General features: G+C 43.1%; 1 protein-coding gene across 1 annotated transcript in view; it reads right to left on the reverse strand.

Annotated features, from left to right (window-relative positions):
* Positions 1-15,677, reverse strand: part of LOC117082755 (ribosome biogenesis protein BMS1 homolog) — a 47,700-nt gene continuing 32,023 nt past the window's right edge. Inside the window, 11 exon segments of the mRNA XM_033209772.1 lie at positions 1-359; positions 803-964; positions 7,836-8,011; positions 8,377-8,524; positions 9,438-9,560; positions 10,679-10,737; positions 10,984-11,164; positions 11,248-11,314; positions 11,316-11,434; positions 14,129-14,305; positions 14,946-15,019. Coding sequence (XP_033065663.1) covers positions 129-359; positions 803-964; positions 7,836-8,011; positions 8,377-8,524; positions 9,438-9,560; positions 10,679-10,737; positions 10,984-11,164; positions 11,248-11,314; positions 11,316-11,434; positions 14,129-14,305; positions 14,946-15,019 — 1,517 coding nt within the window. The 3' untranslated portion in view covers positions 1-128.

Below are 15,677 nucleotides of genomic sequence, written 5' to 3' on the forward strand. Positions count from 1 at the left end.
GGCACAGTTTGGGTACAGACATCTCTTGAGCTCTTGCCCACTGACTTGTCATTCACAGGCATTCAAACTGTGATGTTTGAAACTGTCCACCTCCGCGGATCCAGGGACAGTCCCTCCAGTCCAAAGGCTCACTGCAACTGGCCCTCAGCCCCCTTCAAACTGGACTTCTGGTTGCTTCTTTCCTTCTGCCCCTGAATTCGGAAGAGCTTCTTCCTGAGGTCCTTCTGCCGCTTCAGCTTCTCCTCCTCCTCCTTCTGCTTGGCTCTGAAGTGCTCCTTATTGTGCAGGTGCCGCTGCTCCTTGGCCTTCTTCATCTTCTGACTGTGCACCGTACTCAGAGCATCCAGCAGCGCGAGGATCTGACAACGACAAAAGCCAGTGAGTATCAGAATGCTCTCAGTCACCTGACACACTCGCATCCTAAGCACTAAGACTAGAGGCAACCCACGATCCAAATGAATATTAACTGCATGAAAATGCATCCTGCGCTAGGAAGTCATTGTTGGCATGGAGACACAGGTGTGATCACATTTTACCTTTACCACCTGTGTTCATCATTCTGTGGACACTGTGTGCAGCTAACCAAGACAGAGGAGTTTCCCAGCCATGTGCCTGTTATCCCCATCAAAAGCACAGGGCAGAGCAGGACCAGGCAAAGGAAGGGAAACGAACTCTGGCTCTTCCTCTGACTTTAGTTCCAGTGCCCTGAATAACTGAGACTGCAGTAGAAACAGGAAGTGTGCTGCCGAGAGCATTCTTTCCTATCTAAATGCAGTGTGCAGTACGGCATGCGCGACAGTACCTTTCTTTCATGAGGCTCGCGTATGACGGCCGGTCTCCGCCTGTCCTTTGGCACCTTGCCTGCCTTTGCTTGGGTCTTGGGCTTGTTCTTAAATGGCAGGGCCTTCTGCAAGGCTTTTGGAATGTGCAGTGAATTAAAGTGTTTCTTTTGCCTCAGGATTGGCTGAAAAGAAAAATAAAGACTGTGACATATTCAAATTATGATCAATGTGCATTTAAAACTTCTGCATACAATCTTCTCACTGGGTTAACTTTTCCACAAGATCAGTAACACCAGAGTCCACTGGCCCTGAGAAATCAGGACTCAATCATCCGCCAAATATGAACTGCCTCAGTGGACACCCACAATTCTCAGTATACAGAGTAACAGAGAGCTTACACTTACAACTCTCCCCTCAAAGCCCTCTGTGCCCATTTCTATGGTATGGAACTATGGGATCTCAACAGAACAGATGAATAGATCCCAGTTTCTTTTAATGGAAATTTCAGGCCTTATTTTTGGGGCACTGAGGTGCTTATTTCCCAGCCTAACAAAAATAATCTAGCTTTTCATCTTGACTATCAACCACTCTGGATTTACCTTTTTTTTTGAGATGGAGTCTCGCCCTGTTGCTCAGGCTAGAGTGCAGTGGCAAGATGCCAGCTCACGCAACCTCCACCTCCTGGGTTCAAGCAATTCTCCTGTCTCAGCCTCCCAAGTATCTGGGACTACAGGCGCACACCACCACACCCAGCTAATTTTTGTATTTTCAGTAGAGATGGGGTTTCACCATGTTGGTCATGCTGGTCTTGAACTCCTGACCTCAGGTGATCCACCTGCCTTGGCCTCCCAAAGTGCTAGGATTATAGGCATGAGCCACCATGCCCGGCCCACTCTGGATTTAAGGATAGTTCTTCCTTCAATCAGCAGCCAGAGTCCTGATTCCTGATTCTAATTAAGAAGTTTAACTTTATACTATTTCTGATGGAAGGCTGGCTGAAAGAAGGGAGACTCAAAAAACAATGAAGGCAAAATACTCTGTACTGAATTTTCAAGGTAATCTTAAATTCTATGTTTAATTGAGATGACCCAAATTCTTTTTCTTTTCTTTTTTTTTTTTTTTTGAAACAGTGTCTTGCTCTGTTGCCCAGGATAGAGTGCAGGGGCACGATCTCAGCTCACTGCAACCTCCACCTCCCGGGTTCACACCATTCTCCTGCCTCAGCCTCCCAAGAAGCTGGGACTACAGGTGCCCACCACCATGCCTGGCTAATTTTTGTATTTTTAGTGGAGATGGAGATGACCCAGATTCTTAACTGCCTCATAAATACTGTTAATAAATTGAAAGTTTTGCCCTAGGCTTTTATTAAAGTCATCTATATAGAACAAGTTTCTGCTATCTTGAAATGTATTATTAAAGACATCATCCCCAATAATATTCCATATTCTCTGTTTAGGAACCCCAATTGTTTTTGAATTCAAGAATTCAGAGAAATCTGCTTCTTACAAAAGAGTAGAATGGATAATGGGCACCACATCCTGAAGTGTATTTTAATAAAAATTCATGTAAGACGGTTCAAAATTTCATTAACTACTCTATATAAAAAGAAATGCCTGGGAGACTTCTGTTTCTAGCAGCGTGGCAGACTGATGCCTTGAACAACCCTCTTATTACAAAACTGAATACTCCACATGAAAACACATCTTTTCAAATGCATTGTTAAGCTGTGAAGAGAATAACGAAAGTTCTAAGAAACCAAAATCTAAATGAAAACACAAGTCCAGGCAGGCACTGAAAACCTTAAAAAAACAAACAAACAAACCCTGAAGAGGCCAATTGTCGGCAAGCATATGGAATAGAAGGAACTCTTTAAGCTGTGCTGTTGGTGGAGGCCAAGCCGCTGTGCTCCCAGAACACGACACAGAAGCCTCCACACTGAAGCAGAGCACAGGTGCCCTGGAGTCTCCACCCCACTCAGGGATCCTCCAGCAGCAGTATGTGTGCCCCTGCATACCTGCAAGTCCCATATCCAGACGTTAGTGTTAAGGGCTGTGGGATAACGGCCAAAAACAGGAAATCATTTTACCCATCAATGGATAAATGGTGACACAGTCATATAATGGAACTCAACCATGACAATAAATCAATGTCTGCCATAGACAAGAACATGGATGTGTCCTGTAATACTGATCCAAAGAAGCCAGGCTAAATAGAATGTGCTGTATTTTATAAAAGTCAAAACCAGGCAGAACAAATCTACGTCAGGAACTGGGAAAGTAGCTATTTTGTGGGTTGGGGTGGCAGTGCCTGGGAAAGGCCACAGGGCGAGGCTACTGCTTGGTCCAGGGTGTGGCAGCCTGGTGTGCTACAGTTCATCTAGCTGCACACTTATGATTTGGGCACTCTTCTGTATGTACATTAACATTTCAATAAAAAGCTTATTAAAACATTAAAACTTTCAGAAAAATCCACATTGCTTCAACAGAAATGAGCACATTGATGCTTTAAAAATACATGTATATGGTGGGGGAAAAAGTGGTTCAAAAGAGTACCCAGTGAAAAGTTTAAGAGGGAGGGACACTAGCAAGGGGCCAATCAATAGTCCCTTGCGTTCGTCCTCTGACAAAGACAGCCAAAGCAGCAAACAACTATATTTTGATGAAAGTCACTAAAGGAGAGCCCCAGGGTGCATCAAGGAGTAGCAGAAATCCAGTGGAGTAGCAGAAATCCAGTAGAGCACAGAAAACCAGGACGGTCACATAAAGGAGAAAAGGAAACATCTGCCCCCCACCACCCATCCCCCAGAGGGATCAGCCTGAAGCAGAGGGGATGTCTCCCTGCAGGGATAATGAAGCAAGAGGGGCCCAGCAGCCCCAGCACTCCCCTCAGAGAAGGAACTGACGTTGCGCCCCACCCCCATGGACCAGCTGCTGCTGCAACGTGACCTCCTGGACCCAGAACCACTTCAGGAGCATGTCCCGCCCAGGGTGAGCAGCCACCACACCCTTCTTCCATCCTCAGGTTTTGTTGCGCTATATCACCCCCGCCTAGTGGCCCATCACCTCCGAGCTGCTGTTACACTGTCTTAGGCCATTTAATGTGGCTGTAACAGAATACCTGAGACTCGGTAACTTATTTTATAAAAAAGGTTTATTTGGCTCACCCTGCTTGTGTCTGAAAAGTCTGAGATAGGGCAGCACATCTGGTGAGGGTCTTGTGCTGCTTCATCTCATGGGGAAAGTGGAAGGGGAAACAGGTATATGCAAAGGGTTCACATGGCAAGAGAGGAAACACGAGAGTCTAGGAAGCTGAACTCACTCTGATAATCCACTGCTGGTAACTAATCCAGTCCCATGAAAAGGCATTGATCTATTCATAAAGGATCTGCCCCTGTGACCCAAATACCTCCCACTAGGCCCCACCTCCCACACCACCACATTTGGAATCAAATTTCAACATGAATGCTGGTGGGAACAAACGAAGTCCACATCACAGTATACACCCTACCCTGTGGGCCCAGGCTGCTGTGCCCCTCCCCTCCCAGCTGCAATTGCGCCCTGCCCCTTGGGGCCTGAGCTGACTTGGTGCCCTGCTTTCCAGGGAATCAGTGCCTTGGCTACCCAGAGCAGACAACCTCTCATTGCATGAGAGCTGAAGCACTGCCCCACTTCACAGGGAATCAGAGTCTTGGCTGAGCTGAGTAGCCACACCTGACAGGGATGAGACAACATGGCACCCCCACATCCCAGGAAAATAGCATTGGCTGAACTGGGGTACCTTGCCTTTCAGGACAAACAACTGTAGAACCCTGCTTTCTAGAAACTGGACTATCCCTGGAGAATCTGAGTTGCTCAGGCACCTGCCTCTCCAGGGAGAGAAGTAGTTGTTGCGCTGGTCCCTGCCCCCGAGGGCCCAAGCCACAGCAGTGCTCCACCATTCTGGGGTCCTTGCTGGTGCTGTACCTGGCCTCATGGAGACTGGGATGCTGCTATGTTCCACCACTCCAGGGTCCAGAGTCACTACCATGTAACTCCCATGTCCAGAGTCACTCCCATCCCATGGAATTTTACTTCTTAAACTCTTGGCAAAAACAGAGCGAGAGGAAATAATTCCAGACACATTTTACCAGGCCAGTATTACCTTAATACCTAAGCCAAACCAAAACACACACACACACAAACACACAAAAACTACAAGTCAACTTCTCCAATAAATTAAACACTGATGCAAAAATCCTAAAAAAATTTTAGCAAATAGAATTCAACAACACATCAAAAAGATTATACATAATGATTAAGTGGGATCTTTCCCTGGTGTGCAAGCCTGGTTTAACATATGCAAATCAATGTGATATATCACATTAACAAAATAAAATGTAAAACCACATGGTCACCTCAATTGATGCAGAAAAAGCATTTAACAAAGTTTAGCAACCTTTCTTCATAAAACCTCTTAATAGTTTATGTATAGAAGGAAAGTTTCTCAACATAATAAAGACCATTTATGAAAAACCCACAGCCTACATCATAGTTAGTGAGGAACAACTGAAAGCTTTTCCACTAAGATTGAGTACAAGATAGGGATGCCCAGCCTCATCACTTTTATTCAACAGAGTACTTGCAAGAGCAATTAGATGAGAAAAAAAGGCAACTAAATTAAAGAAGTAAAACTATCTCTATTTGCAGATGACAAGATCCTATATGTAAAAACTCCAAAGACTCCACAAAAAACTGTGAGAACTACTAAATCAATTCAGTTAAGCTGCAAGGTATAAACTCAACATATAAAAATCAGTCACATTTCTATATACAAATAACCTAGCCGACAAAGACATCAAGAAAATAATCTCACTTACAATAGCATCAAAGAAAAATGAAAACTTAGGAATAAATTTAACCAAGAAGGTGAGAGATGTGTACACTTGAAAACCATAAAACACTGATGAGAGAAATTTAGACATGAACAAATGGAAGAATTAATATTGTGTTTATGGATCAGAAGAATTAATATTGTTAAAATGTTCACACTACCCAAAGCAAATATACAGATTTTTTTTTTGTTTTTTTTTTTTTTGTTTTTGTTTTTTTTTTTTTTTTTTTTTTGAGGCAGAGTCTCGCTCTGTCGCCCGGACTGGAGTGCAGTGGCCAGATCTCAGCTCACTGCAAGCTCCGCCTCCCGGTTTACGCCATTCTCCTGCCTCAGCCTCCCGAGTAGCTGGGACTACAGGCGCCGGCCACCTCGCCCGGCTAGTTTTTGTATTTTTAGTAGAGACGGGGTTTCACCGTGTTAGTCGGGATGGTCTCGATCTCCTGACCTCGTGATCCGCCCGTCTCGGCCTCCCAAAGTGCTGGGATTACAGGCTTGAGCCACCGCGCCCGGCCAAATATACAGATTTAACACAATCCTCATCAAAGTTCTGATGTTTATGGATCAGAAGAATTAATATTGTTAAAATGTTCACACTACCCAAAGCAAATATACAGATTTAACACAATCCTCATCAAAGTTCTGATGGCATTCTTTACAGAACAGAAAAAAACAATCCAGGCGCAGTGACTCACGCCTATAATCCTAGCACTTTGGGAGACCGCAGTGGCTGATCACAAGGTCAGGAGTTGGAGACCAGCCTGGCCAACATAATGAAACCCTGTCTCTACTAAAACTACAAAAACTGGTCAGGCATAGTGGCATGTGCCTGTAATCCCAGCTACTTGGGAGACTGAGGCGGGAGAATTGCTTGAATCCAGAGGCAGAGGTTGCAGTGAGCCAAGATTATGCCACTGCACTCCAGCTTGGGTGACAGAGTGAAACTCTGTCTCAAAAAAAAAAAAAAAAAAAGAAAGAAAAGAAAAAACAATCCTGAAACTCATATGGAGCCACAAAAAACCCCAAATGGCCAACAGATTACTGTGAAAGAAGAAGTTGGAGGCATCACACCTCTTGATTTAAAATTGTATTACAAAACTATAGTAATCAAAACAGTATGGTACTGGCATATAAACAAACAAACAAAAAAATAGACCAATGGAACAGAATAGAGACCTTTGAAATAAAGGTCATATACTGTCAACTAATTTTTGACAAGGGCAAATAAGACAACACAATGGAAAAAAAGATATTCTCTTCAATAATAGTGCTGGGAAAACTGGATTTTCACATGCAAAAGAATAAAATTGGACCCTGATCATACACCACACACAAAAATTAATTCAAAACAGATACAAGACCTAAAGAAGACCTGAAACCATAAAACTCCTAGAAGGGAACATAGGGGGAAAGCCTCTTGATATTGGCCTTAGCAATAATTTTTGTATATCGCACCACAAGCCAGGCTACAAATGTAAACAAGGAGGACTGCATCAAACTAAAAAGCTTCTGCACAGCAAAAGAAACAACCAATGAAATGAAAAGGGAACCTACAGACTGGAAGAAATATTTGCAAACCGCATATCTGGTAAAGTGTTAATATCCAAAAATCAGTAAAGAACTCATAACATAATAGCAAAAAAAACTCAGTTGAAAAATGGGCCAAATAGGAAATGACCAATAGGAAATGGGGAGACGTACATTAAAATAATACAAAGTAGCAGACATGTAGGATGAACAAGTTAGAGATCTAGTGTACATCATGAGGGCTATAGTTAATAAAAATGTATTGTCTTTGGGATTTTTGTTAAATCAGTAGATTTTAGCTGTTCTTGTCACACACAAAAAAACTATGTGAGATGGTAGATATATTAATTTGCTTCACTATAGTAACCAGTTTAATATCTATATGTGTCCTTTAAGATCATGTGTTCAACCTCAAATATATAAAATAAAACTTATTTTAAAAAAGATAAGTTTGTCTTCAATCCAGAAAGAACCACTATTACCATTTTTTGGTGTTCCATTCCAAAATATTCCATGAATATACAGTTGTTCAATCAAATTTAACGTTAGACTTTACACTTGAACATTCAAAGCACGTACGAAATTATAGAAAAGTATCTGTGTTACTCCCTGTCTGGAGAGCACAGGCTTCATCTCCCCTAACACACACGCAACGAGTACCTTATACAGAGAGTCCTTGTTTGCCTTTAGTCTGACTCCATGGGCGAGCCTGAGTTGGCCTGTGGTCCGCATTCCTGACCAGGTGTCTTTCTCACCCACTGGTTTCAACAAAGATGTTACTGGGTTATAGAAGGCTGGGATGGAAACAGGATACCAAGTTCGCATGAAGACAATATCTGAAAAGAGAGGTAATTTACTTTAACATTTTCAAAAGAAGATTCATATCCATATTGCGAAGAAACAAAGAAAAAAACCTTCACTCCAAACTTCTCTGCCTGGCTGCAAAGTATTTGAAGGGAAAGCTTGCTAAGGAAACTATTCTCATAGATCACAGAACTGTTACTGGGTGTGGCCAGGGGACTGCAGACACAAGGTGAATGGGCACACCGCGTAAGACTGGGAGATCTAAGGCTGGAGCCGCTCAACTCTCTAAAGACCTGACTCTAGCCTCTAGAGACCTGACTCCAGCCTCTCATCACACCGGCTAGAGGTCAAGCATGAATGGTAACACTCTGCCCTGAACACTACTCAAGACACTCACCGCTCATCAGCAATTTATCCTCAAAGCTGGCCCGGAAAGCGCCTTCTGGAGCTCGGAGCGCTTTCTTGATCTGCCCCCTTATCCCACTGACAGTTCGAATCACAGCACCTTCAAATTTGGCCACTTCCAAGGCAGAATTAAACATTCCCTATAGGTATAGTAAGATAAACACACACACACACAAAATCATATACTTTATGCTTTACTTCTTACTTCAAAGATACATATTTGGTTAAAGGACAAAAACAACTCACTGAAGGGTGATACAATAATCAAAATGTATTTGCCCCTGAAAGTGGAATACCTCAAAAATACAACCCTTTCATTTCCCCCAAAATAATCATGTGGGTTCATGGGCATGCTCATCACTGCTGTCTGTGTGGAAGAGAAGATCGAAGAGGGATTTACTGGACTGAACTGGCCTAGGCAGCCTTTGCTGGTGTCTCTCAGACTGGACTGCAGCTCAGATCCTTTTACTCAGGTGCATGCACTTAGAACATGAAAACAGTAAGATACACGCCGGTGGTATTATTACCTTATATTGCAAGAACAATTTTATGATCTTCCTAACTCTGTGTTTCTAATGGAAACATCCACACTAATGAAACTGTCAATAAATGCTGCTCAAACCACCCTCCCCAAACACTGAAAAACAGTACATCCATTTCTCTGTACCCTTGCCAAGTTGTCTGCAAATGCTTTGTCGATTTTTCTGCTGAATGGTTAGACAAACTTGTGATTTTTTTTTTCCTTTGTTAACACAAATTTAAAAAGTCGGAAACAAAAGCCAGTGGATAAAATGACATATTTTCATTATGAGTTCTGTGGCAGTCTCACATGGAAGTCATGAGTAACAGCTTCAACTCCTAAATAGCTGTTTTACTACTGCTTTCTTTGGCATAGTTAAGTAACAGAATATAAAGGAGCAAACAAAATATGAAGTTTATAAAAGATTTCAAATACTTTTCTAAAAACATGAGGCCCATATTTTAGAGGTATTTCATTCCTTTTCTCAAACAATATGGATATTTATACATATGAGAATATATAGATATACAGACCTTAATAAATGAAGTGTTCTTGAAAATTTTATATGGAAAACCAGTTAGCTTTAATTTCTTCACAATTTTTATGGATTTATCCAGATCAAGGACAACTCCTGTGGCAGCTATCCGAAAATCAGGCTAACAGGAACCCCAAAATTTGAAATAGGAATAATGTCAGCAAGAGAAAAACTTCAATTCTATGTGACACAATACATTACCAAAGTGAATTTTACTTACAATTAGCTAAGAAAAACAGGAGAGACTATCTGAACTTGCAACCCAGTGGTCTGACAAAAGCAATCCAAAACTAAAGTTAGTAAGCCAAAATAACAAGGGTGACATGAGGCCGGGCACAGTGGCTCATACCTGTAATCCCAGCACTTTGGGATGCTGACGTGGGCGGATCACCTGAGGCCAGAAGTTCGAGACCAGTCTGGCCAACATGGCGAAATCCCGTCTCTACTAAAAACACAAAAATTAGCTTGGCATGGTGGTGCACACCTGTAATCCCAGCTACTTGGGAGGCTGAGGCAGGAGAACCGCTTAAACCCAGGAGGCAGAGGTTGCAGTTAGCCAAGATCGTGCCAGTGCACTCCAGTCTGGATGACAGACTGAGACTCTGTCTCAAAAAACAAAACAAAACAAAACAAACCAAACAAACAAACAAACAAAAAACCAAGGGCTACTTGAGTACTTTCCCGAGAGTGATTTCAGAGGAATGTTATTTCACTATAATGATTTATTTGGAATGAAATGGAAAAGAAAATACAGTTGCAATGTTTAGGAAATTAAAATTTGGACCTCCAGGGCAGATTCCATCTGCTCATTATTCTGCTTTCTTCTCTGTTAAATGGGACCGATAAACCCTGCCCTGCCTGACTGGTCAAATGAAAATGGTGTGAACAGACTGCTACCCCAGCACGCTGCAGGGAGTCTCGTGTCTGGCTGGTCTCTGATGGCTCCTCACAACCTCATATAGTGCTTGGCACATGGTGAGCACTGCTTAAGTACTTGCTTAGATAAATAAATCCAAAAGATGCACAAAAATAGGAAATGTACCATTATAATTCTTCCACCTCCCCTCCTTTAATCCCACACCCTACTGAAAAGGATGTAGGAAGAGTAAAAGCAAAGGGAAATTTACTTTATATTAATAAAAATGAGTACTTTTCAACTTAAAAGTCTCATGCATATAACCCACATTCAGGATATATTTCTCAAACCAATCTGTAAAAGAAGTCATCCAAGATAGTTACCATTACGCCACTGACAGACTGTATTGCCAAGAAACCAGTTCCCTGTGGAGTGATAGGGCCTTAAAGGAAAAGCAAAAAAAGAAATATAACAAACCACAAATTTTAGATTCTAGTTTAACATACTGGATATGGACATTTGGATTTGGATATAGATTTACATATATACTCCAAACCACCTCCCCGCTCCCAGAAAAGAGAAAAATCTTAGGAGTGAAATTTTATGAAAGGAAAAGCAAAAAGCTATAATAATGCAGCTTGTAAGGCTTAATCTCGGCAATAGGCAAGTTATTGTCATCATATTTTACCCCAAAAGGCTGCTCCGCAATGCATGTGCTGTGGGGTATACTTTAGAAGCCTTTGTCTTCCATTGTGGTCTTCGATATAATACAGTGGGATGGTCTGAAACCTCCTCCACCCTACAGAAAATATGATTGGATCTCGGGACTTGAGGATTTTCTTATACCAGCGATGTTTCTTCAGACGCATCTGAGGGGACACGAGGGTAAGATGATTGATGGAGGGGAAATCCACAGAGCCTCAGGCACCAAATACCCAGCAAAGGGACTCACCTGCACGTATCCAACATTTCCCTCACTGTTGCTCAAGCCACCCAGGATAATGGGGTAATGGGGGTCAGTTCTGCACAAATTCACAGGGAACATTTTCAGTCCCCACGCGGACGTACATCCCAGGTCGAAAACCCTCATACTGAACGCTGGCTTCATCATCTTGATCTTCAAATTCTGCGCGATTCAGCTACACATGACAGGAAAAAAAAACCCATATGCCGTTATCTGTAATAAACATAAGATTAACATGAACAAAGGAGCAATTTCTAAGTAAAGGAACTGTGGACAGAATTATGTAGTCTTTATCCTATTAAAAATACTACACATTTGGCAGGGCACGGTGGCCCACGCCTGTAATCCCAGCACTTTGGGAGGCTGAGGCAGGCAGATCATATGAGGTTAGGAGTTTGAGACCAACCTGGCCAACATGGTGAAACCCCGTCTCTAATAAAAATACAAAAATTAGCTGGGCATGGTGGTGTGTGCCTGTAGTCCCAGCTACTCAGGAGGCAGAGGTGAGAGAACTGCTTGAACCCGGGAGACGGAGGTTGCAGTAAGTTGCGATTGTGCCACTGCACTCCAGCCTGGGCAATAGAGCGAGATTCTGTCTCAAAAAACAAAAAGCAAGAAACAAAAAAAAAAAACCTACACATTTTACCTCTACAGTCTGCTCAGAATATGTCCCAACTGTTTTCTTCTCTGTTGATCCAAGGGACAGCAAATGTAGATAACTCTGTGGAGCCCTGCGTGCCTGAACACTGGAAATGTCTCCAGTCCACACCTTCTTTTCTTCCTCTCCAAACAATTCTTTCACACTTTTCCCATCTTCAAACACCCAACACCACCCTCACCTCCACTCAGCTGATGGCTGTTTCCTGATTCACTCCAAAACCAAAAGAACCTCCATGGTCAACCCTCTACCAGGGTTTCCTCCCATATCCAGCCTTATCAGAGCTCTGACCTGGCCCATAGGGGAGCTATGTGTGGCTGTTTAAATTAAAATTAATTACAATTAGGTAATATTCAAAATGCAGTTCCTCAATCATACTAGTCACACTGGAAGTGGTCCATATCAACCTGCGGCCAGGGTTACAATATTGGGAAGAACAGACATGCATCTCCATGATCACAGAAAGTTCTACGGGCAGCTCAGGAACAGATGATTTGTCCAGGCCTCTACTCAAGGCCACACATCACTGCCTCATTAGACACCATCCACTCTTCCTGGACTTTATTCCAATAGCTCTTCCCTCTGTTCCCTCTCTTATCTCAAAACCTTTTGATTCCACTTTTTCCACCACCAACTGCTCCATTTTTCTGCCTCTCTCTGCAGCAAAACCCCTCAAAAGTTTTCTGCAGTCGCAGCCTCCAATTCCTCTGTTCCCATTCTCCTACATCCATGAAAATTGGTGCTTGCTAAGATCACTGAAGGCCTCCATGCCCCTGCTCCAGTGGTCAACTCTGCCTTCACCGCAGTTAACATGGCAGCAGGAACTGAACAGCACGTCGTCTCCATGTACAGCTGGCCTCCCGCATGCGTGCATGCTCACACTGCTTCTCCCTCCTGGGCACTGCTCAGGCCTCATGACCACAGTCGTCCTCTCTCGCCCACACCAGTGCTGCTCCTCCAACTCACTCTACACTCACTCCCCGGCCACCTCACAGCTTTAAGTAGCATCTATATATTGAGGGCTGTATATCTAAGTCCCTGACCAGACCTCTCTCCAGACCTGACACTCCGCTAGTCTGCATGACACCCAGCCGAACCAAACATCATCTTCCCAAAGCTGCATCTGCAGAGGGTTTCCTGTCTAACTTACAACAACCCATCCTTCCAGGAACTTCCAGTCACCATCCTTATTTTCTCTCACACACCCCACATTCAGTCCACCAGGAAATCCTACTGACCCAGCTTCCAAATAAAGTCTATCCGGGTTTGACTCTGTCTCATTTCCACTGCCAGCTCTCTGGTTTGTGCCACCCGACTGATCTTTTGGCAGAGTGATCTGATTACCTGAATGTCTCTCCTCTGCTCAAAACCCTCCAAGGACTCCCATTTCAGAGTGAAACATTCAGTCTTTTCCAATGGCCCACAAGGCTCTAGGTAACTTTAAATTGTAAATGGTGTGAAGCAAAAACTTCAGAGTTAACCTAGTCATGCCTGTCAAAGGTCAACACAGACTTGCAACCACTAAGCTAATGTCTAATCAGGAGATAGTTCTTTGACTAAATGAAGACCTAGATCTGTTCCAGCTTACACAGGCACTCCTGGCCTCACTAACAAGGCGCAACTCAGATGCTCACCATCAACTGTACACATGTTTCTGTGTCTGTCTCCTTCAGAGTGAGATCACCGCCTCCAGCAACCTGCTCAGCACCCCCAGGCAGGAGGGCCACACCATCTCCCTTTATCTCTGCATCGGACCTTACACTCCACATGTCCTTCTGAACTCTGACCAGGATGAGTTTTCAGAGCACTCCTCCTGGGAGCTCTGGTGTGTCCATAAGCCGCACGGGCCACTGATCACCTGCCATTCAAATCAAGGAGCAGCGATCAGAATAGGCAGCCAATGCTTGCACCGAAATGAACACACAGTCTCAGATCACTACATTGTAAAAGTCTCAAAAGTAGAGACCATGCCTCAGTCATTTCTGTTTCCTAATTCTTGTTATAAAATAGGTATGGATCTTTTTCTGGTGACCTTCTGACTGCAGAAACAATGAGCTCACTGCATTAATAAACACACTCACATACATCTCTACCCAGGAGTCCAAATGAAAGGCACAGAAGCAGGATAGGAAGCAGAGACCCAAACAAAATCAGGGATTCCTGTGCTATGATAGTCTTGACAAGGGGCTGAGAGGAACTGAGGCTTCTCACCTGTGTTTGTTTCTGCATTTCTCCTTTAAGATCATCAAAATATGTGCTTTCTCCTTCATCATATTCTGCATCAAACATCTCCTTCAATTTTCTCTTCTTATCCAAATGCTTTTTCTTGGCACTTTCTTCTTCATCGGGGTCAATTTCTTCCTTAATTTCTTTCTCTACATCTTCAATCTTAAATTTCCAGAAGAAAAAATTTTGTGTACAGTTATGAAGGTCTTTTCTTTAAACATTAGACTTTTTAAAGTTGTATTTAAACAAAAATCTTAGCAAAAATCTGTTATCATTATCAATAAAACAAAACATAACATGACCTTTCTCTCTGAATAACATGGTACTGCTATAGGAAATGGTTACATCTGCATTACAATTAGCTGCCATTCCTTAAGCTGGCTGGGAACACAAACTAGAATAAAAATAACAGATGTGTCCCTCACTGAGATGCTCCCAGACCCTGTTCTAAAGAAATATTAGGGAGAACAGGGACTTCATTCTTTTAAATGACACTTAAATTTAAGAGGAGGAGAATGATGGCAATGGTCGAATGTAAGTCCAAGAAACTAAGACTTCTGTGAGTGAAAAATCACAGTGGACTTGGCAAATGACTATGGCAAAAAGCGGTAGTAACTGTCATCCAAAACTTAACAAGTAAACAAGAAAGCTTCTCTTTGGTCTCCACATCCCCACCCTTTACGAAGGAATCTATCCATCCAGTCTGCAGTCTTCACACATCACAAGTAAGATTTGCATTTCTCAATGTGGGCCTCTCTCAGAACACAATGACCAAGAACAGCCAGCCACAGCAAAGTCATACCTGAGTATCAGGACCTGATTTTCCCTTGTGCACATCCCCTGTTTCCAAGTCTTCAAAGTCACCGTAGAGCTCCTCTGGGAAAAGAACACCCAAGGGCTACTCCGTGAGCCAGGCATGCAGGTGCTGCTGGCCCCACCCACCACAGGCCCACAGCGCACTCCACGTTCCAAGCCTCATTCTCACTGTTCCCGTCACCACACACACAGGCAAAACTGCACTAGGGAATGTTTCGTAAAACAATTAGTATTTCATCATCTGTTTAGGTAAACTAAATGGACTCAATCCACATTCATGTCAACTTCATGTCAAAATCAGTTTCAATTTTTCCAGTATAGATAATGGATACTCTTTTTTTTTTTTTTGAAACAGAGTCTCTCTCTGTCACTCAGGCTGGAGTGCACAGGAACGATCTTGGCTCACTGCAACCTCCGCATCCCAGGTTCAAGCAATTCTCCTCCCTCAGCCTCCCGAGTAGCTGGGATTATAGGTGCCCACCACCAGGCCTGGCTAATTTTTATATTTTTAGTAGAGATGGGATTTCACCATATTGGCCAGGCTGGTCTCGAACTCCTGACCTCGTGATCCTCCTGTTGCAGTCTCCCAAAGCTCTGGGATTACAGGCATGAGCCAAAACATCCAGCCAATGGATACTCTTTATGAGAGACATAGAGGTCTATCTATGTCCCCCAAACGAACACTTCAAAGAGTGAATAGAAAAGCCCCACGCTGATA

The sequence above is a fragment of the Trachypithecus francoisi genome, unplaced genomic scaffold (assembly GCF_009764315.1).
Source record: "Trachypithecus francoisi isolate TF-2019V2 unplaced genomic scaffold, Tfra_2.0 Contig00264, whole genome shotgun sequence".
In the NCBI taxonomy this organism is placed as follows: Eukaryota; Metazoa; Chordata; class Mammalia; order Primates; family Cercopithecidae; genus Trachypithecus; species Trachypithecus francoisi.